This window comes from Limulus polyphemus, unplaced genomic scaffold, assembly GCF_000517525.1.
Source record: "Limulus polyphemus unplaced genomic scaffold, Limulus_polyphemus-2.1.2 Scaffold1702, whole genome shotgun sequence".
NCBI lineage: Eukaryota > Metazoa > Arthropoda > Merostomata > Xiphosura > Limulidae > Limulus > Limulus polyphemus.
Window position 1 is genome coordinate 249,545 of NW_013667312.1, and position 19,977 is coordinate 269,521.

Here is a 19,977-nt window from a genome sequence, read left to right on the forward strand (position 1 = left end):
AGCGTGAAGTCTTCAGGCTTGCCACTGGGGGGGGGGGGGACAGTTTAGAACAATGGAATACTTGCACATGAACGATGTAAAAACAATATTTTGATTAGCAATAAGTTTAAAATAACAAGATTCTGATGTGGCGGAAATGAAATTAAGGATGTCTTTAGCCAGGTGAACAGGAAACGACAGGGGCGTTTTAAAGGAAAACGAAAGAAAACAGTTTAAAAAAAATTGAAGGTTGAAACCTTTATTCAATTGGATTAAGTTAAAAAGTAACTTCTTATAATAGAAGTATAATATATACATTTGGGTTAAAAAGTAACTCCTTTTAATAGAAGTATAATATACTGTTACGTCTCCGTTCGTTAGTTGATCTTCCGTAACTTCGTTCCCACGAAACTTTAGCGACACAAGTCCTTTCTTAATAAAACTGGTTTATTCTTTCCGAATATAACTTTACCGATACACTTATTTTCAACAGTCGCTCTATAACAAACGCTATAACAACGAACTTTAACAATACTTTCTGACTGCAGTTCAATTACTCACTACCTACACACACATTGTCCCGTCACGTTGTGAGCGTCTTATATATATATATATACCAGACTAACATATATCTAGTAAATGCTAGGGCATTCACGAAGGAACAGGATAGTTCTAGAAACGTGGCGTGACGCTAGTCACGTGACCAATACATTTGGTAACGAAGAAATGTGATCGCAAAATAAACTGAAAGACAAGTTTAAAGTAAATGGAACAAAGGGGTGTAAACGACTGAAGGAATATATTTGAGGCACCTAAAAAGCTTTTAATAATAGAAATCATCTTAGCATTATAACTTTTACGTTAACTCGTTATGCCTTTTGGTTTTTATGAATAATTTTTACAAGAACACCGGCCCCCCAGTGGCACAGCGGTATGTCTGCGGACTTACAACGCTAGAATCCGGGTTTCGATACCCGTGGAGGGCAGAGCACAGATAGCCCATTGTGTAGCTTTGTGCATAATTACAAACAAACAAACAAGAACACCTGTCACCATCAGGAATTCAATTATTTTTCATAAAATAAATTTTCAGCACAAAAACGTATTTTCCATCTTTCTGCATTAAGCTCTATGTACCCGATTTCTCAACGATAAACTTGAGGGTTTATAGCACTAGGATTCGGAGCTCGATCCCCGCAGCGGACAAAGCACAGGTAGTCCATATTTTTAGGTGATCTGTTCACCATTTGTGTGTGTGTGTGAAGCTATTAACTTGTTTATCTGTCATATTACGTTTTAAAGTTTGGATTTAGCACTATATTTAGCACAGTAATAAGCAGGTTAGATCATGGTATCATTATTCGTATGAGGAGAAGCATTTAAAACTTTACTGATAATAAACTCGTTTTCTGTTCTTCAAGTTTTGGTGACTGTTCGATAGTTAACGTACTGTGGGAATGAAGCAGACGCGCAGTTGTTACGTGAACTTCTGTGTAACATCTTACAAATATTTTCTGTAAAGTTTGAAACTCTGAATTTAGAAAGTGAAATGGTTTTCATTTAGAACAACATCAATTTGTTAAACATAAAACATTTGTAAGTTATTAGTCTTGCTGAATTAACACCAAGAAAGGTAATGCATGTACACAAAACTTGAACTTGCTCCAAATGCTTTTAACAGTCTATCTCGTGTTAAAATTTTTAGGTTACGAACCTGATATGCTGCTAACACGAGCGGCTACCTGTACATAAGAATATACATTTCAGATCAGACAACTTTTAATTTCGAAGAGTTTGAACTTCTGTTCTTTCACTGAGTACATTTTATGTTCATGGTTATTCTTCTAAGTATCCTGCAGAAACGTCATGAGATGTGACGTAATGACGATAGTGATCCATGTGTTGCTAAGTGGCCTGTAGTAATGCCACGAACTGTGAGGTAATGATAATTATCCATGTGTTGCTAAGTGACCTGTAGTAACGCCACGAACTGTGAGGTAATGACGATAGTGATCCATGTGCTGCTAAGTAACCTGTAGTAATGCCACGAACTGTGAGGTAATGATAATTATCCATGTGCTGCTAAGTGACCTGTAGTAACGTCATGAGATGTGAAGTAATGATGATAATGATCCATGTGTTGCTAAGTAACCTGTAAAAACGCTACGAACTGTGAAGTAATGATGATAATGATCCATGTGTCGCTGAGTAACCTGTAGTAACGCCACGAACTGTGAGGTAATGACGATAGTGATCCATGTGCTGCTAAGTAACCTGTAGTAATGCCACGAACTGTGAGGTAATGACAATAGTGATCCATGTGCTGCTAAGTGACCTGTAGTAATGCCACGAACTGTGAGGTTATGATGATAGTGATCCATGTGCTGCTAAGTGACCTGTAGTAATGCCACGAACTGTGAGGTTATGATGATAATGATTCACGTGCTGCTAAGTGACCTGTAGTAATGCCACGAACTGTGAAGTAATGATCCATGTGTTGCTAAGTAACCTGTAGTAACGTCATGAGATGTGAAGTAATAATACGTGTGTTGCTAATTAATGTCTTTCAACAGAAGTCTTAAATGAAATATCCCAAAGGATGCTATTTGAAAATTTACTAATAAAAGAAAAAAAATGTTAGCTAGTCCTCTGAAAAATTAGAATTTCGAAAATGTTTGCATTTCTTTTCGTTCAATCGTAAGTATGCTAGTATAGCCCGTCCTGTACACATCAAACGTATTAATTTCGATACAAATTCCAAGATCGAACAATACTAAGCCTAAATAACGGGTTAACATTACTTCTCGAAACACCTGGAAATGATCACACACAACCAGCACTCATAATACCAATCTCTAAATCTGATCATGTTGACTGCATAACATTCACCAATCAGACTGTAAAACTTTCCAAAAACCTAATGTTTTGCTTAATGTTGCCCTAATTTACAAATTACAGGGTTATTTAGTACTGAACTGATGTTAGTCAGAATTAAATTTGATCCTTGTTTGTTTGTTTTTTCGGTCAGTCGTCAAATGTTTTTGCAAAGCCTGTAAACGTTTTTGTGAGTTCATATTGTTTACCTTGCAATACGAAGATTAGCCTATTTCTGTTCCAAATTAATAAGGATTTAAATCTAATGACCAACTAATATTAACATTATTTAAACAAACACAATTAGTTTCTTTATAATATTAAAGACCGCAAAATGTCAAGATACAACTAAATAACTATTTAAATAGTGGGCAGGAGATTATGTTCTGCAAACATAAAATTAACAAAAAATATAATAAATACCGTCTCTAACTTTAAAAAAATATATATATATATTCTTTCCCGCTCGATAAATCGCACCTAACGGCGAACGTTAGTACCACAAGAGTCTATAAATGTAATATGGAAATATGTAGATCGGTTAAAGATTTCGTATGTTTTTAGATATAGAAGATATTCGCCGAGCCAATGAACATTTCCTCCAGATCAGACAGACGGCAATGTGCCACACACCACGCCCTCTGGTGGTACATATCGAGGACTACTATCCGGATCCCAGTAAGAAATACCTTCCGAGGTGTACAATTTTACACAGGTGTACAGAAGACAGCGGGTGTTGTGATAATGAAAGAATGAAATGTGGTCCCAGATCTGTCCAAGAGATTGCTCTTTATTTCTATGTAAGTACTGGTTTGTAGAAGTCAGTAGAAGAAAGAGTGGAGCTCAAGTGTTTAAAAAAAACAACTAAAAAAAAAACATCTATATAATTAAAAGAGTACCGCGTGTGCGTCCGTGGGAAGTTTTTTAAACTTTATTAAACTATGCAAAAATGACGTTAGGAGTAGGGAAGTGCTGATGACGTCACTGTATGCGTAACAGAGGTTGTAAATAGTACTATGCATTGTGAATGAAAAGGTGTTAGGGGAAATGGATCTGTCATAAGAACCCCACCCCCAGACAGCTGTGTTAAGGTTATGTTTGTGAATGCCTACATTTGTTTATGGACACTTAGACTACGAGTACTGTCCCTCTGTACCGAGATTTTGAAAGCGTCGTTAGATCTGGCGTATCTTGCCAGATGAGTCTGTTCGTTTGTCAGTTTTGATCAGACCATGCAGCTCTAAAGTATCTTTTGTACTAGAGGTGTTTGGTGGGTATCACGTTTTGTGAAATAGGTTTAACCTCGCAATCATTGATACGCCCCTCACGGCCATCATATGTGAGTAGTGTAGGCAGGTCACTTAACTGTCGTAATTACTTTAGATACAGATCACTGCCTTTCACATTTTACAAACTTTGTACATTCATTTACAAAAATACCACAATTAAAAAGTTTTGTACGCGAAGCACGAGTTTTCCCTTAGTTTGCAATTAAATGTAAGTAAACTGCCTAGTTTTGTTTACACTCCTTGCTAATGAATGGGTGCAATATGAAATTAATATTTGGCTTTAATCTTCATTTTTTTTAAATCGTCATTTAGATTACATAAATATTTTTTAAAAATTGAAGAACAATTATTTGATTTGTGGATTTCGAGCAGATATGATGTAATTTTACGGTTATAGCCTTATCTTATACTCCATGTATGGCATTCCTATTCCAAGCATTACCAGCTGGTGTCTATAAAAACCTACCGTTCGATAGCAAGTGTACACTGTATCTATCTTATGTATATAATATAATCGAGTAAAGTAACCAAACTGACCTCTCTATCATGTAGATAATGTTAAATATAGCAAGGACAAATCAACAAGGTCAACAACTAGCTTAGTGACCTTCTGCTGAAAGCTTGTGGGGGTGGATAGGTGGGTCACTGTAAGACCAAACCCTGCTTCTGTTTTATAATACAGTATATGATAAACACGACCACACGTAGTAACTAACTGTAAGAGCAAAGCCTGCTTCTGTTTTATAATAAAGTATATGATAAACACGACCACACGTAGTAACTAACTGTAAGAGCAAAGCCTGCTTCTGTTTTATAATACAGTATATGATAAACACGACCACACGTAGTAACTAACTGTAAGATCAAAGCCTGCTTTTGTCGTATTTTTATAAATTAGTATGATTTATTAGCCTAGAGTAAACTTTCTTTAATAAAGTGTTCACAACTACTAACCACGATAGTTCATTTCCTCTCGCTCTCAATACGACGATTTTCGTCATCTTTTTATCCTTGTTTTTTGTTTTTTTTACTTGGAAATCAGATGCCAGGCCAGTTATAAATTATTTTATCTGTTTTAATTGCTTGTCAATAGCTAATTTTAAGAAGTACTTACCTCAGGCTTGTCTTTGTCACCTTCGTGTGACTAAATATTATTTTGGAATGATTCGGATCATACTCTACGTATTAATTAGACAAAATTTCTTAATATTTCTTACTATAAAGGTGATCAACTGTGTTTGTGTATATTAGCATCTCTCACCCAGAGTTGGCTGGCTCGATTTCCGCAAGTTTTTGTGTGACAACTGAAAACTGGGTTGTTTTGTTTTAGGATTTTTAACCGAGAAGGGAGATGAAAAAAAAAACCCAGCCCGAAATAGGGCATGTTTCCACTTTTTTTATAGCTTCTTGGCCATGAATTTAAATACACAAGTAGTTAATCAGTTAAATGAGTCAATTATTACCTTCCACAAAGAAGGGGATGCAATTAGCATCTATTGGGGTCATTAGGGATTTAATAACAAAATAAAGCAGGAAGGGGACATTATCTAACATTCTTCTTTATACAATGTTTGCTTCCTTAACGGCTACAATGAATTAGTTATTATGAAATAAAAATATGCCTTGCTCTTACAGTGAGTTTCTACTTGTGGTCGTGATACATTATTATAAAACAGACGCTGGCTTATAACGCTAAAAAATGGGGGTTTCGATACTCACGGTGGGCACGGCACAGATAGCCCTTTTTGTAGCTTTCTGCTTAACAACAAAGAAACATAGTTATGTTTAAATTAGAGGTAATATCTACCCTCCCCCTCCCACTAGCACGCAAACACGAATGTGTTGTCCAAAATGTTTTAAATGTGTTAGTAACAAACAGGTGTCAACGAACATGGAAAGGCTGGTACCGAAATGGAAAATTTGGAAAGTGTAAAATAAAATTTCGAAATAACGATGTAATACGTATTGATAGATAACGTACACGTCCCTCGAGATTCAAGATGGATTACAAGGGGTTAAAATACTCTTTTTCTAAAACAATAAATGTACTCGTATGACTTTTTTTTTCTTTCTTGTGAAACTTCTGGTGTTACTTAAATAGTAATACTTCTACCTGGTGAGTTTTAATAGCAATAACCCGGTGACTTTCAATAGCAAGGCCACCTGGTGATCTTTGACGGCAAATTTATTTTGTGAGCTTAGGCAACAAAAGTGAGACTTATATTTAAATATGAATACCACCTGGTGAGTTTTGATCGAAATATGAGCTTCGATATTCAGGGCTACCCGTTATATTTAAATGATAGTACCACCTGGTGAGCTTAGAGGACAATACTGACTGATATTTTTAAGTGAAAACATTACCTAGTAAAGTTATTTGCGTAATGTGAAAACAATGTTGTTGTTTTTTTCCTCCCCTAAAGCTCGTCTTTTTTATCTGACCCCTTTCTTGAAATATGAATGACAGTAGGAAATCTACGTGTAAATTTTGTATGAGCTGAAATACTCAAGGCAACAGGAAGATGAGGGAGGGGGATAGAATTAAACTGTTAGATTGACATAAAAATAACATATTATAGAAAATGGGGGGGGGGATAGAGATAAATCCTTAGAGATCGGTAAAAAAAATATCATAAAGCGGGGGAATAAAATTGGATTGTTAGAAGATGAGGTGGGGGATAGATTTGGTTCGTCAGAGATCGGTAAAAATAATATACCTTGGAAGATGAGGGGGATAAAAATCAACCGTTAGAGATTGGTAAAAATAACAAAATATACCTTAGGGGGTTAGAATTGAACCGTTAGAGATTGGTAAAAAAATAATAAATCTTAAGCATATCACAAATACTGACGAAAGGGGCTCACTCAGTACATTTCACGATTTTATACCCCTTGAACACTTTTCTTAGGCTTGTGTCCCGCGGTAAGTTTACGGATTTACAGTGCTAAAATCCGGAGTTCGATTCCTCGAGGCAGACTGAGCCTATTGATCTGAGGTTGTTGTTAATCGTATGTATTAAAATCCCTTCAGGAGTAAGAAGAAAGTTTAAGCAGATTTACTTTTAAAAAATTAATAATGGAAACAATTTGTGTGATTAACAATGGAAACATTTTGTGTGACAAACTTGTATTCTAAATAGCAAGTATATTCCACTATTGCGGAGAAAAAATATCGTTAATTTTTTCGTTAGTGTTTAAATACCCAAATCGATTACTTCAGTTAGAAAATGCCCCCCCCCCCTTAGTGGCATAGCGGTAAGACTGAAGGGTTATAACGCTTAAAACCTAGATGCAATACCTGAGGTGGACACAGCGCAGAAAGTCTATTGTGAAACTTTGAGCTTAACTAGAAACAAGCAATTATAAAATGTATTTTTTCTCATAGTATTCATATTGTATCATTTATTGCATATTCAGTTTTTGAGAAGCTATCTTTTCACGATTATTTATTTTGATAACTTCGTTTAGTGGCCCCCATGACAAATTCATAACGCTTTAAATAGACATTTTGATAAATTCCATTTGCCTGTGAATCATCCGATACCTCATTGTTGCTTTAATTAATTATTTCGCGACCTTAATTGTTAAGTTATTATCTCGTTGAAACAAGAGTCAAAGAAACATGAATAATTTTGATGCTTTAATACTAGCAGTACGTCGATGTTCAGCCTAAGTACACTTGATGGATAGACTCAGAACTTTTATCGTATCTATTCAACATTAATTACATTCATTGTTGCAAAGGAATATAAACGTGTATATTTAGGCCAGCCCTCGAACTGCCCTTAACCCTTAAAAACTATTTGAACTGACATTTCGATTAACAAGAACTGCGCTTATCTGATCGTGACACATGTTCTTCTAACCCTAAACGTAAAATTCACTTCGTTGTCTTTTTTACCAGTAGCTTGAGAGCTTAGTTAAGACGCTACAAAGTTTAAAATAAAAAGTTTGAAAAATTATTATTTTTTAAATAAAGCAAATTATATTTTCCTCCACTTGGACGGGAGCTTTATTATTTAATGGTTAATAAAATTAAAGTAATTACTTTTAATATTCTTGAAGAAATATTGGAAAAAGCATATTGAGAAAGCTTCGGCCGCCTAATCCGTATAATTGTAATTTTTTTGTTTGCCTTTTTTTGTTTACCATAATTGTGAGCTGTAAAAACAGCAATGATATCGGCCGAGCTAGGACTATCTGTTGGCTTTACCAACTGTGCAGAAACACAAATAGCTTCAACAGATAGATAAATATCTAACACGCCACAGATAACTGGTCTGACAAGTCATGCTTGTTATTATTATTATTGTAATTGCTAAAGTATTTATTACGTATTTTTTGTACACAACACAAGTGAATGTACTTAGCTACTCAGAATGTCCAACACTGGTCAATAGTTTTGAATACCACGTCACGTACGTCTGGATTGCTAAAGTAGCTTTAACTCTCCTGTACATTTCTAGGTAAAGAAACGATCTAGGCCTAAATACGAAAAACTCGACTTCCTCATTATATAAGATATTATTTTTCTTTCTTTATCCCACCCCCTTTTCTGGTGAATTAATGGGTGGGTCCTTTTGTGGGTTCTCTTTGTCTTCTGAAGAACATCATCGAAAATGTTAAAAGTGGTATCAAATTGTGATATGATGATGTATACAAAAAAATAAATGAAGAGATAAATACTTGAATAAAATGATATATTTTCATGATGCACATAGATGATGCTTCCTGAATTGCCCCCCAGTGGCACAGCGGTATGTCTGCGGACTTACAACGCTAGAAACCGGGTTTCGATACCCGTGGTGGGCAGAGCACAGATAGCCCTTGTGTAGCTTTGTGCATAATTTAAAAAACAAACAATAAAAACAAACATGCTTCCTGAATTATCCACAATTTTTAAACAACAACGAATAAATTGCCTAATGTAATGAGTTATCTGATCTCTTTCAGAAACGGGATGCTCTTCAGATAATTCGTTTTGGGTTTTTTTTACATGAAAAACTAGGCTGTTTTGAAAGACGTGGTGAACGTATGATATAATGGCTGCTTACACTTTTACAGACTCTTCGTATTGGGAAACAAGGCACATACGTTGGTTCAAGTGACGCCGTGGACAAACTCCTTTTTGTAAATCATACCGAATGTGAATGTCAACCTATCAACAACCAGCCACGAATACAAGAGGAATCGGATCCGAATTTGGATCAGGATCTAGAAACTAGCACTGATCCGGAACAACATCCAGTATTGGATAACCCCTTACGTCATCCGCCTAGCCAGGAAGACTCAAAGTAAGCCTCAAGTTAAACTTGTAGTAACTTATTTCCGAAAATACCCCCCCCCCCCATCATCTGGTATCTCAGTATCTCACTAGTAAGATGGGAACTCACGAAATGTGGGGTGTTCGATCCCTGCGATTGTCCTATCGTAGAAAGGCCATTAGTTTTGTATTGTTGTTTTTTTTAAGCTCAAAGTTGATCAAAAAAGCAAACAAAGATAAGTAAATACAAACAATTCAGTTTGAAATTGTATATATAAATTATGTTTGTTGTTTTCTCGAGAAAGAAGGAGGACAAGTCAAGATGTGATGGTTTTGTTATCATCGAAGTTTCCAAATTTTATTTTAAACGAGAGTAACTGCCCCCCCCCCAAAAAAAAGTTCTTCCTTAACAAAACGATTTAACTTTTCCAGGTAAAGTATTCTAATAAGCTTGATATGAAATATTACATGTATATGATGCGTGTAATATGTCCCACTGCTTTACGGAATTAACCCATCATTTTCCTTAATGGACTCGTCAGCTATCATTTAGATTAGAAAAACATCCTTAATGAATAAACCAACGTGTCTGTATATACATTGTTAAACGGAGTAGCTCAACCACTACAAATAAACGATCTTCGGCGTTAGTGTTAGCAGTATTAAAGCTCTTTAGGCACGTCTGGCTCGCATGGAGTTGAGTAATATGTATACGGTTACCCAGCGATACGAAGCAGGCGTGACATCTGGTGGACTAATTCTCTGTATGGAAAATGTACGGGAGCGTCTCTGGTATTATATCAACTTCTAAATATCTCTGCAACATTCTCACGCCCTCTTATCGCTTTCTTCCCCTCCCCTTTCAGATTTTAACGGTACATTACTCAGCTTCTTATTTAGTTTTTAATTTATATTAATAGTATACTTATAACGCTGGGAAAGGTCAATATAAAGACTACATGTATATGACGCATTAGTCAACTGAAGCCTATTTGTAGATTTTAGCAGCAAAATTATACCTAATTAAATTCTTTATTTTATATCCATCCATTTTGTGTCTTTCTGCCTGAGTAATACCAGCGAATAATATAAAGTAAATGTACACGTTCTTTCAGGAATATCCATTACAATTTTGACTTTTAATCTACTTCTCCGGGAATAGATAATAGTTTGTCTTTTTCTTCTTCTTCTTCTTTAAAAGAAGGAATCTGAGCGTTAACACATTTCATTCTGCGACTAAGAATAAGTATTAAAAAATGTATAATTAACACTAGTTGTACAGAATATTAGCACTAAAACAGTTGTACGAGTGAGTTGATATGAGCACTAAGATAGGTAGTGTTTGTACAGGTTGGTTGGGTAGCAACATTAATCGTACAGGTTGGTTGGGTGGCAACACTAGTCGAACGGGCTGGTTGGTCATTCCAAAAAAAAAGTAGAGCCAATACCTACATTCCTGTGGAAACTACAGTGGCGGCAGAGCATAATGAAAGTGACCCCACTTAATCCCGAAGATCACCATTCTGTCTGGTTTAACTATTACCCTGCAGGGGGCGTACGCCGTGGCACGACAAACGTTTATCTTACATTATGTGGTATACATTTTTGTTGATCGCACATGCGGTGTTCTATAACAACATGTTAATGTTTTTTTACCTGCATAGTTTCATGTTTCAGTACAAGGATCAAGTTCCGTGACGTCAACTTTAAAGCAGAATACCGTTTAACAAGCCTACATTTTTTTTTTTAAACCAAAGCACTCGCATAAGCTGCTTTTACTGGCTAATAACAGTAGTTTTAGCACGAACAGCTCACGCTGATGGTACAGCATAAGTTCCTGGGCATGTCATTCCTTGAAACCATTTGTATGCCTTATTTCATTGAGGCTAACTATTAACCAGAACAAGAATTAAGACTTTGTTTCGAAGGCATTGAACTTTGCCACTTGGACTGCATTAACCATTTGAGAATGTAAGTTTCACGTTTAGGCACGAGAAGATTAATAAAAAGAAAAGTATACATATTAGGGCATTCAAGAATCATGTACAGATGTAGAAATTAAAATGTCCAGAAATACAAATAAAAAATTAAGGGAGAACCATAAGGAGTAGCATATTCAGGGAAAGGGGGTGGGTGGGGAGACTATTGGTTAGTTTGAACCTCCCGCCTTTATTATTCTCAAATAGTGGTCTTGCGTTTTAACTTTTTATCATGGAAGTTCTATTAAAAATGCAACATTAACGTTAATCTGCCACTGAAATACTGGAGGTTATCAATTTGTTTTCCAATTTCTCATAATATTTATTTTAACTTGAAATCTCTACTGATCAAACACCATTAGCTCTTGGATGCATCAAAGAGCTAGGCAGATTTGACCACCTGATTTGCACCTCTAACCCCATTGGGTAATCCTGGTTACGTCAATCATACGTTTAGGGTGCACCAGCTTTAACATCTATATTTTCTACTGTATTCTAATATATTGTAATGCAGTTTATCCTAGAGTAATATATCCTCTAGCCCAGTGTTTTCCAAAGTGGGAGTCGCGGCCCACTGGCGGCCGTGAAGCTTTTTCTGGTGGGCCACCATAAATGGGCCGAAAACAAAGATGCTGAATCAGTTTTAGTTCTAAATAAACAATAAGCCGATAAAAATTATGTTGAATTAATTAAATGATACAGCAAGTTGAAAGGAGATGTTATTATTTTTACTACGTCACTGTTTTTCAATCACCATGCTAAAGTAGTGGGGAGGACCTTTTAAGGCATTTCTATAGGTTCGGGGGCCTCAAGTTTTTTATTCCCATCAAGTGAGTCTCAGACTAAAAGAGTTTGTTCTAGTCTGTAATTTGTATTTAAGAGTCATGATATCCGGATTGGTATAAGTAAAATCAAGTAACACCTGTTTGTGGTAACCGCATTTTAAACTATCCAGAAAATCCTAATATTACGTTAGAACAAGGATTCCAAAACTTGTGGCTGCATGAAAGTGACAAGTACACAAAATACACAATACTATTAAGGTACTCATAAATCTATAGATGCATTGGGCAGGGGCCTCAGCCAGGTTGCAAAATGTTATGGGGGGCCTTTTGGTGATAAATTATAGGAACAAAATAGGGGATAGTTTGAGATAGGTACTTCAGACCATGGATAATCGTAGGCAAGTTTGTTTTTGCTAGCTTAGCATTAGAAGATATGAAAAATCTTATGCTATTGACAACCATGACGCATATTATGACCTTACAGGTAATTACAATTTAGGAAATTATTGTACTTTACATGTGTTACATCGAAGGTAGTGTATAGGTTACCTGTACATATGGTGAAGCGTCTATAGTTGATGAAAGGTAATTTTCCAAATGTTTAAGTTTTCCGGAAGTTAGGTCTTACATTCACACATTCATTAAGAAACATACAATAGGCTAATACATTTTTTAGTTAATCACAACAATATCGGCGTATAAAGAGAGCAGGAAACAGCGTGAAAAAAAGAGAGCAGGAACAGAGCCAAAAGTAAAGCCGAGAAAGAGAGAAGTTTCAGTCAGAGAAAGTTTGGAAAACATAAAGTTAACCGTCTTAGAAGTGAATAGCCTAACGGTTAATATGTTAAAGTGAGATTAACAGTTTTCTGATATTTTAGATAATAATTTGCCTCGTCAAAGGGTGTTCTAAAGCAATTGAACCTGCCTGTGTGGACTTTGACAGAAAGCAGACGATTATTTGGAAGTAGGCCTATATGCGAAAAAGCGGGCGTTTATTGGAAGTAAGCCTAAATATGAAAAAGCAGACGAGTTTCGGAAGTTCAGGATACAACTGCGGTAACTCACGAGGCGGCGTAAGTGAACTATACACCGATATTGTTGTCATAAAAAAGAAAAAATAATAGTTCGGCTTGTCAACTGAATTCTGAAGCAATTGAATTGGCCTAAATGGACTTTTGACACGAAGAAGAGAACTGTATTGTATTTAACATACAACTATGTATACATAGTGTAAATAATTTTTGTACATACGTTTAATTTGTTTAAAATATATTATTTCAAAACAAGCGGAGTGCGTGCTGTTCATTTATCGACGAATGACACTCGAAACCATCAAAGTTGGCTTGTTTCCAAAAGATAATTGGAGGGCTTTTGTTGAGGTACACATGCATGAAGATTGAAAGCAACTTCTCATACAAGACTATTAGAAGTTATATGACTGTCAGAAACTTAACTTTTTAGTAGTATATATAGTAAGTTCAAATGTGTGCGTATTGGCTAAGAATTCTTCTACAGTAGGTGTTTGTGACTTGTTGGAGATATAACTAAAATTTGAACTTCTTGCCACTGACGTTGTGAAAACCAAGAAACCATTTTTTTTCTGATGTTTCATTTTTTTCTATTCGATTTCCTTTGGTAAAGAATCTGGAATTTCAAGTTTAATTCTGTGTACATTAATAGCGTGGTCTATTTTAAGAACAACACAATAAAATTAACAACAAGTTTGAACATTTCACTCATACCTTTGCTTTTTTGAGGCCAACAAGAATTATATAACCATTATCAGTTTTATTAAAACGTTTCCATTTGCATTCAACGGACGTAATTATTTATCTTCCCCAATATAAAGCCGGCGTAAAGGGCACAATTTATAACTTTCAGCGATTCTCTGAACTGACTGATTAACACACTTTCATGTTGAGGTGACAGGTGTCACGTCTGATACCAGGATATTTCGTGACGAGAAATCTCAGTAAAGTAACTTGTTTATGTATAAAAAGACAGTTAGTACGAGGATCTCATGACTCTTGAAGTTTGTTACGATCAATGATAGGCACGTTTAAAGATCATACATAAACAGGTGTTTGTTTAGCATTTTAAGAGCTAAGGTTCAGTGGCTTAATTAGGAAATGATAGACTGTATGTTTGGTGTTAATGTTGCTTTTGCCTAAGGTCAAATCCTCCTCTGCGTTGTAAGGATTATGTAGAAAGTGGCGGCAGTATTGCTTCTAATTATTTTATTTCGCTGTTTCTTATAACTCACTATTATAGTTGAATTTCCTTGTTGTTCTTAAATGGAAACTATATACAAAAAATAGGCTTAACTATTTTCCAACAAAAAATAGGCTTAACGTTTTCCAAGTTTGTGTTTAAAATGTATTAACTTTTATACTGGTTTGTTGCGTTAATGTTGATCGTTAAGGCTTGTTCAAACGGGTTATTCTTTCAATTAATAATTAATTTAAGATTAGCTTTTTGCTTCTTCACTATAGATGTCGTGAGTGTCCACTGCCATTTTATAGAAGAGAATACCCGGATGGACGATGTAGCTGTGATTGCTTCGATCATCAGAAACCATGTCTACGAATAAAGAGAGGGCGATCTGTAATGTCGGAGGTTGAAAGAAGGTAAGTGTATTATTATTATTTCGAATATAGGCGGAAAAATCGGCTGGACACCAGACCAGTCAGTAATTTTCAAATCGATGGCCGACGGTCATAAAAAGCATAAAGGTTTATGTTTGAAAACTACGTATTTAACTTATAAACTTTTAAAATATAAATTACTTAACCAAATGTCAATTTCTTTGTGATAAATAAAGTTAATTCTAATAAACGTGCCTATTTTTATTATTATTATTTACACGACTTCTTACCGACCACCCTACGAAGACATACTTGAGTATATAAACATTTAGGCTTACTGAAATCAAGCCCACCTAATCATTTATCCCCCAGTGGCACAGTGGTAAGACTGCGGCTTATAACGCTAAAAACCGGGTTGCGATACCAGTGGTGGTCACAGCACAAATAGCACGTTGTATAGCTTTGTGTTTAACTACAAACAAACAAAAAGTCTAAGTTATAACTTCTATGATTTCAAAGTAGATGTTTTGAATTTCAAGTTAGAAATTTCTCAAACACCAGAACACGTAACTAACAGCATGCAAGATGTGGTTGAATATTGTTACGTCTCTGGTCGTTCGTTAATTTCCCGTAAAAAATATTTCCGAGAAACTTCAACGATACAAGTCCTTTCTTAGTTAAAACTAGTTTATTCGTTCTCAATACAACTTTGCAATACACTTAATTTCCACAGTTACTTTAACTTAAACACATGCTATAATTCACAATGATTTACACACTTTACTTACGGCTTGACTCGATTATTTGTCTATATCTTCAATCTCTCTGTCTGCTGTTCCAGTTCCGATTAATTATCTCGCTTTATCTGGCGCGCTTATATACAAGAATAGAGGGCGTTTAGCAAATACTGGATTATTCGTGATGTTCCCCGATCCTTCTAGAAACTCAACACGTGTTACAAGCATCACGTGACTTCCGCTGTCGTAACAATATTTTTGTTTATTGTTGTTGTTAGGAGTAGATAAGTTGTCGATGTTCTATGTAATCCTGGATAAAACTAAATTTCCAAATCTTTGCTTAATTTTCAATTTCAAGAAAAAAGCAAAAATTAGATACCAAAACTATTTTGTTTCATTCTTCTTCTCTAGATGTGGTGTTCATTTCGTTTTGTATCATATAATATCTTTCTAATAAACTTTTTAATGGTATGTGAAGTACTGCACACCGCTGGTCAAAATGTTGGGTTTCGTTAAGATCTATATACAAAATTCCAAAATGATGATCATGGTTCTAAAAAGAATGTACTTAATGCTACGTTTTCAAAATATTGTTCTAATTTATCTGCTTCAAAAATTTATATTATCCTATAGAAAAAAGGGTTTTAAAGAAAAGGAAACTCTTAAGATTTAGTTTCGTTATTGTCCCAGTTTTTTTTTATGTGAAGATGTGAACGAGTTTTTATTTTTTGATGTACTCGGTTGCTAATCTTCTATTTGGTATTCATTTGTAACTAAAAATTTAATTTCTTTAGCTGTTACTCCTATTTTATGTTAGTTGAAGTTAAACAAAACAAGCTAAATCATCTTTGTTAGCCATTGTGTTAATTTAGTATTGTTGTTTAATGACACGTCCAATCTGTTCTCAAATTCATGAAAAATACCTAAGAAATCTTTTAATATTGTTGTCTAATGAAACGTCCTATCTGTTCTCAAATTCATGGAAAATACCTAAGACATCTTTATCAGCCATTGTGTTAATTTAGTATTGTTGTCTAATGAAACGTCCGGTCTGTTCTCAAATTCATGGAAAATACCTAAGACATCTTTATCAGCCATTGTGTTAATTTAGTATTGTTGTCTAATGAAACGTCCTATATGTTCTCCAATTCATGGAAAATACCTAAGACATCTTTATCAGTCCGATAACAGAAACAAAACGATGTTATTTATCAACCGTACACGACTTAATCATAGATAAATAAATCATAAATTCGTTTTTTATTTTCTTTATTTTAGGTGCGTCCAAACTGGTCAGTGTCACGTTCCCGATTGTGTGTATGGTCATTTTAACTCTTCAACAGGAGAATGCCCCAAACGACCCTGGAACCATAAGAGAAGAAACGATGGCCGTAAAGACGATAATAAAAAACGTCATCCCTACCACAGATGGTCTTTCTACGAACGAGACTAACTGTAGAAAATACGAAAAAACACTTACCTAGTCGTTATATTATACACATCTGGAGATCCTCGTTTGAAGCATTGGCCGCTAGAGGAATTCCTCCATTGTAGGGCCAGACTATCGATTTCCGCCCAAAGGGGGGCACATTTCGGCTCATTGAAAAAAATGAAAATATTATAGTTATAAAAAGGAAAGGAAGATTTACAACTTTAAAGTTGTTTTGTTGTTTTTTTTAACTAAAAAGAAAAAAATCACCACTTTAGAACGTCATTTGGGCGTGTAATCATGATATGATTATTAATCGTTTTTGTTTTGTTTTTCACTTGCTTGGTTGCAAGTAACGTCTTCTGTAACGTAAAGCAGTCTCTCCGTATCCTAATCTATTAACAGTTCATTATTTTGCGTTTATACAAAATCTTATTTGTTCAATTTATGTATCAGTGCTTAGGAATTTGTTAGTATTCTAAAATAAATGTGACAAAGCTTTTATGCTGCATTGCTTTGTTTTGGTCGAATTGACAACATCTTTAGGAATATAGGGTTGTTTACAGTGAACTAGAAACGAAACTGGTAATGTGTGAACGGCCACTCTCGTCAATGATGGAAGTTTAAAATGCTTGGAAAACAGTTAGCAAGATTTGACTATGTGTTTGGATTTGTTTATATTAATTGAGTTTTAAGATATTTTTGTGTGCATTTCTGTCAGGTTCAGTAAATGCTCTTTATATTCAAGAGTTTGTTTGCTGTATTTACTTCGTGCTTGGAAAACATGACATACTGAAACTACTAAAAGTATCAATTTAGCGTAATACTTTTAGCTAAAAAAGGAGAATTAACACTATTGATTAAGTATAGGGTTTTTAAAAAAAATCATTAATTCCGATGCTCGTACTACATAAGTTCGTGCCCCCAGTGACACAGTGGTATGTCTGTGGACTTACAACGCTAGAAACCGGGTTTCGATACCCGTGGTGGGCACAGCACAGATAGCCCATTGTGTAGCTTTGTGCTTAATTCCAAGCAAACAAACATAAGTTCGCATTAATTGAAATTCAAGACAATATCTGAAGAAATAAAAGATTTCTACGTATTACTGGACAGGTCAATATAACTGACCAGACTATTATATAACTGTTATAATAATAGTAGGCATTGAAAAAAACTTTAATTTTCAAAAAACAAAATTGCACCTACATCGTTTGTTTTACATCAAAATAAACCCCATATTTTCTTTGAAAAATGTATAATCTTTATTGTCGACCTTCTTGAGATTTCTTTGGTTAACTCTTTTTTAACTCAATGCTTTGTGTGCGGTAAATCCAAATTGTTTAAGAGACGATCAGTAAGGCTTGTTTAAATTTTGTTTAATCACAGGTCAACACAAAAGCTAGAATGACTATTGAGGTCAGGGGGCGCTCGACTCGCAATCTGCGGATCGCGGATTGGAATCCCCCTCTCACCAAACATGCTCTCCCTGTCAGCGGCGAGGGCTTTATAATATGACGGTCAATCCCACTATTCGTTGGTAAAAGAGTAGCCCAAGAGCTGGCGGTCGGTGGTGATGACTAGCTGCCTTCCCTCTAGTCTTTCACTGCTACATTAGGGACGTCTAGTGCAGATAGCCCTCGTGTAGTTTTGCGCAAAAACCAACCAAATAAACAGAATGACTATTAAAATATTGTCTACGTTTCTTACCAGTTCGACTTCTGTGAGACGAAGCATAAAAGAAAATCTGGAATTAAGAATCATTGTGTTGCCGTTTCGGCCGAAACGGCAACACAATGATTCTTAATTCCATATTTTCTTTTATGCTTTTAAAAGGGACGTAATAAACTTGTCAAGTGGACATAACATTATTAAGCAACATTATCCTTAAGGTTTTAACGTTAAAACTAAAATAACGTTAAGTAAAATCAAGAATAAAAAATTTATCTTTAATGTCACGGTAAATATCGGGCTCATTTTTGGATAATACCCTAATAGGCTGTTAGGCTTAACGTACTGAGTTCTTTGTCTTGTGCTTCCAGACAAAATGAACATATAATTACGAAATCAGACACGTACATAATTATTTTGTAGCTTTTCTCCAGAAGGTTAAGTACCTTATGTTAAATTATTTTGAATATGCAAATCAGCAAGTCACGTGACAGACACAGCCAATCACGGTGTAACTGATGCATCAGAACCATATTTTGACATTGTTTGGCATTCGTAGTTGTGATGTCGCTAAAAACTGTTCAGATCGGGGATTTGGAATTTTCAAGACAGGTTTATATTCAGCAATTATTGGATTTGGAAAAACAAGGGAATATGTATCAACTGAAGGAGCCAGGACCATCCAGAAAAAAGAACCTGCAACAAGTCTCACTCCAGCAGTGGTAACCGAAGTTCGGCGTCTTGTAATATATGGACATAAAGGAAAGTGGCAAAAACCGTCCACGTGTCCCAGGCAGCAGTACGCAACATAATCGAGAAGGATCTCTGTCTAGAATAGCGAAAAAGTCACGGGTATCCAAGTTATTTTTACAACATGTCCGTTTAATCGTCGCTTACCTCAAGTAGCTGGAAAATTAAACTGGTATTCATGTTATTTCATGGATGACATACCGGTCAAGCCGCTGGGTGCAGCGTCTAAGGATTCTGTGTGATCAGACTTTTGAAACGGGCACTATAAAATCTTTGTCCTCGTACACTAGATGGATTATCGAAAACCAGCACAGAGGAGTGTCGTGCTTTGGACATGACTGCCTAACTGTGGAGCCTTTTGCAATATAAACTACGCTACGTTTCTATTGTCATGTTGCAGGGTCGTTTAATAGGACATGAACGAATGTGTTGATAGGGATTGTAAGGACGTGGTGAAGTTTTAAAATCATTTTAATAAAATGTACTCAAAATTTTTATATAACTACAACTTTGATTCTGGACTGGCTCTTGGAAGGTATAGGAGTAACAGAAGATTGAGTTCAGCGTGATTAAAATCATTAATAATATTCAACGTTAAACTGGTACACAATTAAAAACATTTTATTTAGGCCTATC

General features: G+C 35.3%; 1 protein-coding gene across 2 annotated transcripts in view; it reads left to right on the forward strand.

The window, feature by feature from the left end:
• LOC106464627 overlaps positions 1-17,669 on the forward strand; it is a 60,224-nt gene extending 42,555 nt beyond the window's left edge. For both annotated transcript variants that reach the window (XM_022392356.1, XM_022392357.1), the window contains exons 3-6: positions 3,418-3,653; positions 9,207-9,436; positions 14,662-14,796; positions 16,770-17,669. In XM_022392356.1, the coding sequence (XP_022248064.1) occupies positions 3,418-3,653; positions 9,207-9,436; positions 14,662-14,796; positions 16,770-16,944 (776 nt within the window). In that variant the 3' untranslated portion in view covers positions 16,945-17,669. The remainder of the gene's footprint in view (positions 1-3,417; positions 3,654-9,206; positions 9,437-14,661; positions 14,797-16,769) is intronic.
• Positions 17,670-19,977: the final 2,308 nt, after the last annotated feature.